The sequence below is a fragment of the Mustela lutreola genome, chromosome 1, assembly GCF_030435805.1.
Source record: "Mustela lutreola isolate mMusLut2 chromosome 1, mMusLut2.pri, whole genome shotgun sequence".
Lineage (NCBI taxonomy): Eukaryota > Metazoa > Chordata > Mammalia > Carnivora > Mustelidae > Mustela > Mustela lutreola.
In genome coordinates this window covers 147,327,977-147,341,095 of record NC_081290.1, presented here as the reverse complement: position 1 = coordinate 147,341,095, position 13,119 = coordinate 147,327,977, and the positions used below count along the sequence as shown (strand labels likewise).

The following is a 13,119-nucleotide window of genomic DNA, read 5'->3' as shown; positions in this document are numbered from 1 at the left end:
GCCCAAGTTCTAAAGACGAAAGGGAGCCCTGGACTGAGACGAGTCCGTGCGCCACTATTTTTACGTGTCTTCTTTTCCACCAGATCCTGGCTTTGCTGTATTTAGTTGTGGAAAAATCAGCGTCGGTTTAAAGGAGGAACCGGGGCCGTGGTGGTGACTCTCACACTTGTCATTTTATTGGAGCTGCCCCTTCCCAAAGGGGCGAGATGTCATTCTGGGCCTTTGAGAGAAGTATTCTCTCTATCCTCTTGCGGCTGCTTCTTCCCTTCTGTCCTGACAGAAACTTTCTGTGATGATTTCTAATCTTTGTATCCTGACGTTGGCTTTTAAATCCCTCTAAGTCCGCTAATGTGAAGAAACGTTTGTCTAAAGCGTATCATTCTTCCCGGGCCACATAGAGACAAGCTGAAGGACCGGTCACCCTGCACCCAGAGCACCTATGGGGGCCAGGTGGGGACTGGGATAGAAGGCGTTGTTACCCCGTGAGATCCATCTCCCGGTGGCAGTGGGAGGAACATGAGGAATCTCTGGCACACACCTGCTCCCCAACCCCTCCAGGGAACAGCGCAGGGCAGGGAAGGGGCTTCCTCAGGAGTCACAGCTCCCTAAATGGCAAGACCCCGTGCTCCGACCCTTGCCCGGTTTCTTGCCATTACTCTTCCACTGAGCTTTATTCTAGCAGTCCTCACCTCTTCTGTTCAATCTAGGCTTATGAATTTCATATTTAAGTCCTATAGGCTCACTCATCCAGGGAAGTTGTAAAAGGCTTAATGGAAATCTAAGATAACCGTGAGGAAGCTGGAGGCATTTACAAGCTCCATCCTCAGCTGCCCATAAAAACGTTGGCGAAATATACAAAGGAGGAAAGGCAGGTTTAAAAAAAAAAGTACAGTGCCCAGCACCGAGTGGGAACACGGTAAATACTGCCCTTATTGAACAAATGAAGTCGAATCCCAATTTGTCCGAAGTCCATAGCGTCAATATGGAAGGACATAACGTTAGAATGGCAACAATGGTTATTTCTGTGTGACGGGATCGAGGGTCAATTTTATATTCTTGCCATTTACCGGTATTCCTAAACTGTCACCATTGAAGACTCATCACAAAAAGAAAAAGGCAATAAAATTTAGACTAATTTTTTATCCCATGGCATTACTTTATTTCCAAATGTAAATTCTAACTCTGAGAACTCTTGGCTGATAATGATCCGGTTAGCTACATTTCCTGAGTAGGCTCCATGCTGGGCACTGTATTCAGTTGCTTTATGTCCATTATCTCATTTAACCCTTCTAATGACTCCAGACTCCGGGCGACAGATCGGATGATTATCTCCAGGAGTGGAAGCGAAGGCTAGGAGAGGTTAAATGATTCGCCCAAAGTCTTACAGCTACTAAAAGTCGTGGAACTGAGATTGTGACTGAGGTCTTTCCGACCGCACGCAGTGGGAGATCCTAATCTACAGGCGACATGGCCCCCACTTCACAGGCTGGAACCATTGTAGAAAATCCATTCATATTTTCAGTCTCTGGTGAATGCAGCAGGAGTACCTATTCCCAAGACCACCGCCACTCTGCTGCTACGTAGACTCTGTTTACGAAATGTCTCAAAATTAAAGCACGTCAAATCAAAACAAAAGCGTGAATTCTTTGACGAAGGAAAGAAAATGGCCCACCGGGGAGGTGCAGAATAGAGAAAAGAAAGAGTACACCATTTGATAAAATTAAACTTGCATGAGCCTTTCTCACACTTCCCTTATCAAAAGCTCGAGTCGTAGCTCAACAGGTTAGGACACCATGAGTTTGAATAAAGTAGTAATTTCACACAACTGCTTTATTGTACTGGTTATTGATTTGTTCTGAAAGCATTCTGAGACCCCGCGACCCGCAAAGCCCTGGCAGCTCTCATCTGTAACACTGTCATGGCCGACCATCTGTATCATCAAGGCACCCAACTCATCTCCCTGTAGTTTCAGGGTCAGTAGTTCCTGCTATTGAAAACCCGGCTTTTTTTCCATGGGTTTATAAATAGGTTGTTTTATGTGACCCTGAGCTGAAACCAAGCTTACAAGGTGTCAGGCTAGATGCAAGTTTTCTGCTCACTGAAGCTTTAAATTTGCCAGACCTGATTTCTAAACACAGCGTAGGACACAGTAACGAAAACAAATTTTAGTTTTAAAGGCGTTCCCTTTGGAAGTCTTATCCTGCTAATGAAATCCACTTTGCAGGTGTAAAAGACGAGATTTTGCTTTGGGAAGAGGCCTTAGAGGATGAGGAGGGGAATGGAAAAACTAAGTAGGCTCAGTAAAATCCAACCGACCAGAACTCCTGGTTCAATGGATTCTGAAGACGAAGGGCAAGCGACTTCCGGGAGAAAAGGACAGAATACCAATTATACCATGGATTTAATTTTTCTTTTTCATCTTCTAAGCCAGCTCCTAAAATCAGGAGAGGTTCTGTCTGATATCACTTTTTTAGAGCTACAATTCTAAACAGTGATCACTGATCTAGTGAGAGGGATTAGGCTACAAGGTTTTGGGGAAAAAAGGAAATATCTTAAGTACGTACATACACTACGCTTCTTATGGCAGGAAAGTAACAACGTTATAAACAATGTCGACAGCCAAGCCTTACTGAAAATATCAGTGGGAAAATAAAGGTGTTCAAAGACAATTATCGAAATTAAATAACTACTATTGAACATTTCCTATGTCAGATACTTTGCTAACATTATCCCCTTAAATATCCGTGACAACTCTTCCAGACAAATATTATCATTCTTATTGAACAGATGAGAAAATTGAGAGCCTAAAGTTCATTTGCTCAAGGCCACTTAGCTACTAAGCTGCACAATAAGATTTAGATGCAGGCCTATCAAATTCAAGAGCCCATGCTCTTTTGATCTCGTGATTTTCTTCTTTGAATTTCAGAGAAAGCCTGTATTAGTAATGGGGTCTGCCAGAAAGACTTCGAGGTGACTAAGTTTTCTCCATCTCACATAAGAGGGAAAGGCAGTTGTTTTTAATAAGACACTGAAACCAATGTCCTTAGATGTTTGGTAAGTGTGATCCTGGGAATTAGGACAGCACACACACAGACAGCCCACAGACAGACCCAGTCTTGCCAGGAATAGTCCCCCATGCCTCACACAGGGCAAAAGCTAGAGTCCAGTTGTCTTTCAAGGTCCTCACCCCTCCTACAAGAAGCCTCTGAGTGTTCCTGTGGGTCTGTAAGCTGGAGAGTAAAGCGCCAGCAGAAGAGGGTAGACCCCTCTTCGGAGCATGGGTCCAACAGGCTGGCTTGTACTGGTCTTTCCTGCTCCTTGCTCTTCCCCAAGTCTTCCTCCGAGCGCCCAAAGCATGCGTTGCCATGCAAGGCCAACGTAGGCTGCTGCTCCCCAATAGGAAAGGGCCCTACTTTATGTCTACTCTTTGGATAGAGAAGCTTCTTTTTTCTTTTTCTTTTTCTTTTTTTTTTTTTTTTTTTTTTTTTTGAGAAGCTTCTTTTTGACTTTAAAAAGGAAGGAAATAGCATTACCAAGGAAAAGCTTTGCCACCTGCTTCTTTGGTGCTGCCTGACATGGGGACAATGAGCACTGCATTCCCTAAGCTCCACCAAGGGCCCCTCTCTTGCCTAGAGGCCTCCTGCACTGGACCGTGTGCAAGAGCTCGGGCTGTGCCTGCCTCTCCGTGAGGCCCGTCCGCAGGTGGCTTACCTTCATGTGGGATTTGAGATTGTCCTTGCGAGCACACCGGAATGGACAGAGCGGACACTGATGACTTTTTAAACCTGTGTGGATTACCATGTGCCGCTTCCAGTAACTCTTCCTTTTGATAACCAAACCACATATCGGACACTGGAAAGGCTTTCCGCTTTCCTCTTCGGAGGCTTGCAAGAGGGAGAAAGAGAGAAAAATTGAGGAAAACAAAAAGGTATACTGCAGCCAGCACTAATTCACATGCATCGTTAATAGAAAAAGCACTAAAAAGGATGTGGGGTTTCTCCTGGGCAATTCCAAGACTTGACCCACAAGGAAGTTTTATCACTGCTTTTCTTCAAGTAGGAACCCACCACGTGCATCTCGATATTTCCATGTAGGTTCCATCTTTCAAAATCTGACCATGCTGCCATGTGACGGTCTTACTTTCAAAAGCCATCCCACCGCTCCCCTTCCCCCTCCCCCCTCGACCTAGGAAGGCATCTGCAAAGGGGCTTTGCCTGGTCTGGCCTCGTTCAGCCCAGAAAAACTTGACTTCGGGGGCTTTGTTTTCCTGAAGGAAACCACCAGACCGTATCAGATATGAGGCCATATCTGAATTCCTAAACTTAGGAAACAGCAAGAAATAAAGACAAATCAAATGGGACAGGCAATGATGCACGGCACTGCACTGAAAACTAAACAGCCATCATAAACCTCACCAACCGAACTCCAGGGGAGACCAATTTTAGGATCCCACCGTTGGCTTGTTTAGTTATGTCTTGTGCAAACGCTACTGCCAATCTGACCATCAACGGGTCTTGAGGTCGGGGTTTTTCGCCCACTTATTTCTATTCCTCTGGTTGTCACTAACAAGATCCACCACCTTCCTCTGCCCTGGGCCCCACCACCCGCCTGGGGAAGAGCTACAACAGGGCAGTCACAAATGCTTCCATTTTTTAGGAAAGCTAAAATAACGTCCTCCTCCCTGCCCCCAGAAAAGGCTCTCCATGGGGACACCGTGTTACTACCCCTCTGGTCTACCATGTTCCATAGCTCAGTGCCACACTAGCTTCTGCAAGCAGGGGACACAGAAAATTAAAATAAAGAGAGTTGAAGATTCAGACTTTCCTTTCTTCATCAGAAAGATGAGGGATCGAAATATTTCCAAACTGATTAAATAAGTCGAAATATACTCACAAAATAAAATATATGAAGCCATTCTTTAACACGAACTAGATCTGTAGATGCTGACATAGGAACAGGTCCAAGATTTAAGAGTTAGTGGATAAAGCGAGATAGGAATCTATAGGTCTAGGCTGATTCTATTTTTGTTTTCTAAAAAATGAGAATCAATGGTTGCTAATACAGTGAGGTGACAGGTTGACAGGAAACTTTATAAAGGATGGATCAAGCTGACAACACCTAAAGCCACTCATGGAGTTTAACAACACTGAGAGGGGATAGACATTGCAGACCTTCTGATAGGCCAGCTATGAAATATTCCTACAAAAAATGTAATCAAGCCTCTAATTAGCTAGAAGTTTACCAGAAATACAGATGGTTAAAATAGTAACAACACGGGACGCCTAGGTGGCTCAGTTTTTTGGACGACTGCCTAGGGCTCAGGTCATGATCCCGGAGTCCCGGGATCGAGTCCCGCATCGGGCTCCCAGCTCCATGGGGAGTCTGCTTCTCCCTCTGACCTTCTCCTCGCTCATGCTCTTTCTCACTGCCTCTCTCTCAAATAAATAAACAAAATCTTAAAAAAAAAAAAATAGTAACAACACGGTAAACCCACATGCCCAAGGGGACAGAATCAGCCAAATACACAACATGGGAAATTCTACAGGACAGATGACAGTCTCTTCAAGGAAATGGTGCTAGGGAAAAGGACCCGGTTATAGAGACACACCAAACAAATACAAGGTGTGAAGCTGATTTTGATCCTAACTCAAACAAAGCAATTACAAAAAGACACTTCCGAGATAACTGAAGGAACACTGATTGTAACCCAGGCGTTCCATAAAATCATGAAATCATTGTTGATCCCGTTCGATGTGGTAAGAGTCACTGTGGTTATTATTATTTTTTTTTTCCCAAGTTGTTCTCTGGTGGGGATAGTATACAAGGTAATACAGGCAATGGGTATCAGATCTGGGGCTTGGTTTTAAATGCTTGGGCAAAAACAGGGAGTAGAAAGAATGGGATGAGTAAATGAAACAAACAAAAAAATGATATCCTCTTATTTGTATGAAAATGGTGCAGAAGCACACCCCAGAAACCATTAAGCAGTTCCCTTTGAAGAACTGTGAATTAAAAGGAAAGGGAAACTTTTGTTTTTATTTTAGATTCTTCTACACACACTAGATTTTTTTTTCATGCCCACATTACTTTTATAATTTTAAAAGGGTATATTCTCATGTGTAAACTTTAAAATCATCTTATTATTTATTCATCAAGTCAACGGAGTCTCTGTATGCAAAAGACCACTTACCATGGATGGAACTAGAAGCGTTCTGGAATACGCATAGGGCATTCCAAAAATTCTGTTTTACTCTGACAGGTATAATAAGCAATATTGTTTACCCTAACCAAGCAACCTGAAAAAGAATCTGCTAAAAATATGCCTTCAAGTCTGGAAATTTTTCTGTCACAAGCATTTCCTTTTCTGATTGGGGGATGGATGGGATTGAGGGTTCTTTCACTCTAGGACAAGCACACTTTGTAGAGGCCTATAAACATGCTTGTGCTTGGTTTTGTTTTTCGGAGGTTTTTTGTTTTTTGTTTTTTTTTTTTTAAACCTGCTTTTCGCTTTCCTGCTGTTTTTTGTTGATTGCCTCTGCTGACCTGGAGTCCTATCCCTAATGTGGCCTCTCATTTTCTGTCCTTCATTGTCGTTTCTTCCACTCTGGTATCTTGATCACAAAGACTACACACTGAACAACAGATTTGAGAGAAAAGGCTGAACCAGGCCTCTAGGTGAGATGATTGTCATAAACCAGAGGGAAAAAAATGATAATGATGTCCATTTGGGGTTGTAAGAACATCAAAATAGTAAGAAAGACATATACAAACAGGCTGCTGCTAATACCCATTTTTCCCAGTATCTAACCCACAAACTGCCTAATTTTACAGAATTGTCTGGGAGAGCAGAGAAAAATGGAGATGTCCTCCACTGACCTGAGGTTTCATGACCCATCACAGGAAGGCAATAAAAAGACATTAACTGACAAAAGGAACATGGCCAGGGCCCCCTGGACACCCTACTTTGCTTAATATGACCAATAGCTTCCTTATTTTTTCTGACACTGCCCACCCCTAGTGTGTATTACAGAGTACACTACATTAAATCCTGCATATTAGCATTTCATATAAATCTATTTTATTTTGGAGCTATGCTTCCCTAGTTTTAATTAATACCAAAAGACACACATATTGTGTACAAATTAGGATGTCCTTGGATTGACTGGGGAAAAAATTAGAATAGTCATAATGAAGAGAAACTGACAACAAAATATGTGTCAAAGTGCTAGACTATTAGAACGGTTTGAAATTTTTAACTAATCCTGGGAGGAAAGGAAGAAGACAGAAGCCAAATGATAAAAATAACCATAATACAATGATCGATTTTCAAAGTTGGCCATTAACCTCCCCGGTAACGTCTGCATTTTTATTTATTAAATATTTTTTGATATTTTAATAGGATGCCCTCCCTGTCTAAGGGAGGAAGTAAGGATGTATTCTAGTTTGGATGCCAAACTATTTTCAAGGAACTGACAGCTGTAAATTTCACTCAAATTTAGAGCCTAAGGAAATATGACCACTTCCTCAGACTGTACCACACATTCTTAGGGCGGTAGGATCGAAATGTTCATTATTTCACCTAGTTTACCACTGTCTCATAAGCAAATTCCCCTAAATATATCACTAGCTGGTTAATATCACCACAAACAAAACTAAATCCCACCAAATGCTAACAGACCCCGTAGCATGGATAGTTGCTACTTTGCCTCTTTGGAGAAACACATTCTCCTTACAGACAACAGTATGATTGGAATAAGAGAGATAATAAATGTGTGTAAAATGCCTGTCACACAGTAAAGGAAAGCTACTGGTAGTAGCTGTTGCAATAGCAGTAGGGATGACAGGCTCTAGTCGTACCTTCCAAAGCAGGAAACTCACCAGGAGAGTAGACGTAAATTTAAAGAACTGACATCACATAAATACAGAGCTCAGGGCCTGGCCCAAAAGGGTGGTTTGTCACAGAAGCCTGAAGAAAATAACGGAGCAGGAGTCCACTATGCTACGCAGGTAGGATCCAGCTCAGCCGAGGCAGAACTCTGATGGTAAAATTCAGCTCAACAATGAAGAGAGGCGGAACAGACAGAAAGGGAGGAAGAGGGGGGCGGGGATTGGCTGGGGCAAGGCTAGAGGTCTTTACCTGTGTGTCTCCAGCACCCAGACAGTGCTAGGTATGATACACAAGTCAATCAATTGTTGGGCTGTAATGAGAGCAATTGGAGAGGGCTGGGTCAAGAAAGTATCAAAAAGTGAAATGAGTGCTGGAAATGGAAGAAAAAGGTACAGGAAGCTGCCAGCAAGTCCCAGGAGACGAAATGTCAGCCCAAGAGTGCATGCTTTTCACGTAGCACGCCAATACATGTCTCAAATGAATGGGTGTGGAGAGATGTTCATGTACTTAGATCTTACTTATTTCCAAAACGAATTCGGAGCGGCTGATATTTAAAATGCATGCAGTATGACTACACCATTAGTAAGGTATAATGGTGAGTGTTTAAACTATTTACAACGGACAAGATCTGCCCAAGGCAGACATAATCTTGTGGGAGAGTTGAGGGTGAATTTTAAGAAGCAAGACAATTAATGCAAAATATAGGAAAAAAAAATGTGTTCGAGTTGACAGAGTTCAAGAATACGAAAGGAAAAGCAAGGAATCTTAACACAGGAAGGAATCTTGGAGATAATTCCCAACTAGCTCAGTCGATAGATGAGAAGATGAACTGAGGTGTAGGCTTAAAATCCCTCTGCTAGTTAGTGGCAGGGTTGGGATTAGAGCCAATATATTCACTTCTGGTTTGGTGTTCTACGCTGTTGTTACATATAATTCGTAAAGCAATAACAACACATATTGGGGGAAAAATATCATGGAGGCTTTCATTAATGACTTGCTTTAACTCAAGGTAGGTATTTTTAAAACCAATGCAACTGTTTTGTATGCCTTGAAACCAAACTTTTCTTTCTTAGATCCTATGTGGCAATCTGCAGAAAATCGAGCTAATTTGCAAGTAGTTTGTGGGTAGCATCTGCATACACATCTTACCAAACACATCAAAGGAATTCAAGATGCCAGGTGACCCTAGGTATGCATAACCCTCATCACCAACTCCACTCCAGGTCTACCAACCCACCAGTGCACATCTGTGCAGGATGACCTATCCTCCTTTCTAACAATATAAACGGAATTAATATCTTTTAATAGAATTGCATGGGCATGTCTCTCAAATGCTACTTCCAGGTGTAAAAAACTATGCTGGCAATGAATATCACTGGTTTTATCTGCTGTTATTGACTTGCATGTTACTAATGCATATTGTAACGATTGCTAAGTATTCAAGAAAACTAAGAAGTTTTAGATATTCGGATTATCAAGACTAGAAGCAGTCTGAGTTTAAAGCGCTGGGGAAATATAATTGAGGTCAGTGACAGATAGTTCTGAATCTTGATTAAAAAGAATCTTGATTAAAAATCTTGAATTTTCTAAGCAAGTTCCTGTCTTGTGATCATTCCCAGATTATGGCTCTAAAAACCATGGACCTAATGGGAGTAGAGGAGGAGGTTACCTCACTTTCTGGACTTTCTAGGGCTTTGCAATAAATTTTAATAACATCACATAAATACGAAAGAAAACAGTACCCAGAACGTTTCTCTCTCTATTGACCCAGGAACTATTCTTAGCCTTCAGTGGTATGACACCAGCTTTCTTCTAAGCATATTTAAATTTTATTCAGTAAAATAAGATGTTTTGGAAACCCTCTCTCCAAAACTCTCCTTGTTATTTCTTTTAACTAGGAGTCTGGCATCCTGGGAATCTTGGTGGCCGTTTATAAGAAACTTTGTCTTTAAAATAAAAACCATTTATTTTATTCTGAGAGGCAACCAACAGTAGCTTCAAAGAGAATTGAGTCAATGTGTGACATTTATCTTTATAGCAAACGGACATAATCTTCTCTCTCCCGTGTCCCCTTTCAGAGGAACAGTGCAGCATGTGCTGGGGCGCGGGGTCACATGAAAGAAACCTCCTCCTCAAGTGTCACGTCTCTCTTGCAGGGGGGAAAGGCTACTGAGTGGTGGGCTCTTTAAAGGAATTAAATACACCATGACCTGGCAACAACTGAATCCTGTTCAAAAAAGAGGAATAAGGTCAGACCTAAAAGACACTTTTTTTTTCCCCCCATGGTTTGGACTTCCCTTGACCTGAAGAAGGTCAAAGAAATGCTGGTGTCTAAATTACTCAATACAGGATTGACTTTTCTAGCACATCTCTCTTTGTAACTCCAGAATCTACTTTCTATGCCCTTTTTGCAACATTTTGGGAAACAGTTTTAAATATAAGCACGGCTTGAAACCAGGATGGTGTGTTGTTATCTTTAAGGATCTTTTTTTGCAGGCTATTATTTGTTTATTTAAATGAATAATAGGCAACACACACCCTTCCCTGCTGCAAGAAGCCAGCCTACCTATCTATTGTGAATTCAACTAAGATTTCTTTCTAAGGTAAAGAAAAAAAAAAAAGAAAAACAAAATAACAGAGAGAGAAATGTTCAGAAACATGGGTGACAGCTCTCACCACATTCTCAGAATGCTTTCTTGGTAAAGAATGACATCTAGATTCAAATTACCTCTGAATCTAGCCCTGGATTGCCCTAAAACCAACAGTACAGTGTATAGAAAGGGAAGCAGGGGGGCAGAGGGCAGATGGAGAAGACCCACCTTTCCCTTCCACTCCTCAGATTCAAAAATTGGTAAGAGCAACCAAACCATCTCTCCACAAAACGAAGACAAATAACAGAATGGAATAGTTCATCCACTCCTCTGTAACCGGACACCTAGCCAGCATGCCATGAAGGGACGACAGGTTTTAACCTAGACTTGCTACAGAGACTCCCCTTCCCCAACCGCCAACCCACACGGTCAGACACAGAACTGGAATTTAGGATGCGTCCCATGGACACACGGAACATTTTTCAAGGGACTATGTCAAGAGCCCTCGTGTCTGTCCTCACAGCGCTGTTCCCGCGTGTGTGAGCTTTACACAATGAGTGACTCGTCAAGTGGGGCTGCTTCAGCAGCGCTTGGATGGTGCCGAGGGGCACGTGGAGAACAGGGGCCTCAGGGTACCAGTCAGTCCGCAGGGGGTTGCAGAGACTCAATCAAGGGAGTAGTTCCTTTCCCCCCATCTTTCAATTTGTGAATACTCGTCGATTAAAATAGTCAGGGTTTTGGCAGTAGAAATATTTAGCAAAAGGAAAAGAAAAAAATGATTGTTGGTAGGTCCATGTAAAATTCTGCTTAGAAGCTCTTTGAGATGTTGGTGTGAATTAAATGCATTTAAACCATAAAGGGAAGAGATCTTTTCCCTTGAGTGTATATCCTACAATAAAACAGGCAAAAAGTCTCCTGTGCACTGGAAGTTCATGACCTCTTTTACAACTTTACATGCATCTAAGCACTTGAGTAGAAAAAAAAAATTACACTTCACCTCTACTGTTCATTATACCCAAGACACTTCACAGTGATAGAGCTGCTACAATTTACATCAGGAGCCACAGTTTTATCAGTTACCTCTTTCTGAGTCTTCAGTCAACTAACACTGATTATTAATTTTGTATAACCTTTTCCAAGTAACTTATGTCCACATGAATTTATAGTGTAAACATCATAAACACATTAATTCAACAACCATGTATGAAGAATATTTATAAAATTACATGTTACATATAGCCATGCTTCTCTTTCTGCTGCTACACGTAAATGAAATTTCTCTAAATGAGGAGTGATTTATTCCATTGCAAAATTACCCAGCTTCCTTTGCTCTTCTCCTGGTTTCCTAATTTTAGCCATTCCTCTCTTTATCTCACCAGATGGCAGGTAAGAAGTGAGGAGACATGAAACTCAGAATTGGTAAACATTTTAGGATTTTATGGACACTTCAGAAACTCTGGAGTGAATGGTTTGGATCATTCAGAGTCATAAAAGTTCCAGATATCCATTTTCCTAGTTCTATTCTGCTGTTTACACAAGTTTTAAAATAATTAGAATTACCGCATATAGCCCACTCAGCAATTTGAATGGAAATTTGTCATAAGTGCGTCAAATTGATGCTAGCTGCGATGGTTCAATTATTTGCCATTCTAAGCACTCTTCATCAATGTGGCTGCAAATAATCCAAAGTTGGCTAGACACACACAACGGCAGTGTTTATACTGACGAGGACACACATAGCCTACTTCCTGTTCCAGTCTGACAGGATATCCTTGGGAGACATCTGAAGCTCCATACATCCATCCCAGTACCGTGAATTTATCATACACACAATTTAAAAACAAACCGGTACAAGAAGTGATGCTTCCACTGTGAGAACACAAGTGACTAAATCCCTCCCTCGGATGAACAACTTGTGAATGTCAAGGCTCCACAAGACAAGCGACTTCTCCTTTGGAAAGACTGCCCTCACACACACAAAAAAACTTATGATTCAAATTTTCCACATGCACATTCCTTCAGAATCTGATTGGATTTGAATTAAAAAAAAAAAAAAGCATTTGCAGGAAATGCTTTGATTATGTCTGAATGACAATATTTTTTACAGTTCTTATATGACAAGAAATTACAGAAGAACAGGATAAGTGGGAAAGGCTTAAATTCTGCACAAATAAATAACAAAAATGCTAACATAAAAGTGTATAGTGTGATAAATTAGGGCAGAGTAGTTACTGTATACAAAAGTCCATTTGTGATGGGAGGCAGCAGGAGGGTGGGCTCTCCCTTGTCCACTGTTTCAAAAGCAGCGGGTTTTTTTTCTCCCCCTATGTTCAATGATGCCATGCACTCCATGACAAAGATGCTTTGATCTTCTCCCATTAAATATGTCTCGTATGGACCTAGCCTGCACTTGGTAAGAAAAAAAAAAGATCATTTATATGAAAGGGAGGAGTACTGCACGTCTCTAAGATTATTCATTACCTTTCAAAAATGAAGCTATTTGTGAAGTCTTTGTATAATACATACATGAAAGCCCACTACACTGCTTACTTAAAGTATTTTCTTGTGCTCCTGCTTTTTTATTCCTGCCTCAGATCAGACGGGAAGCCCAACCGAAGAAAGCAGGGAAGAAGACATGGC

At 41.6% G+C, this 13,119-nt stretch overlaps 1 protein-coding gene across 7 annotated transcripts in view; it reads right to left on the bottom strand.

The window, feature by feature from the left end:
- The window catches only part of ZNF827 (zinc finger protein 827), a 169,169-nt gene that overhangs the window by 124,324 nt on the left and 31,726 nt on the right, over positions 1-13,119 (bottom strand). For all 7 annotated transcript variants that reach the window (XR_009354147.1, XM_059176105.1, XM_059176119.1 and 4 more), the window contains exon 3: positions 3,712-3,884. Coding sequence is in view for 6 of the 7 variants with exons in the window: in XM_059176105.1 (XP_059032088.1) it covers positions 3,712-3,884 (173 nt within the window). In the remaining variant the exon portion in view is untranslated. The remainder of the gene's footprint in view (positions 1-3,711; positions 3,885-13,119) is intronic.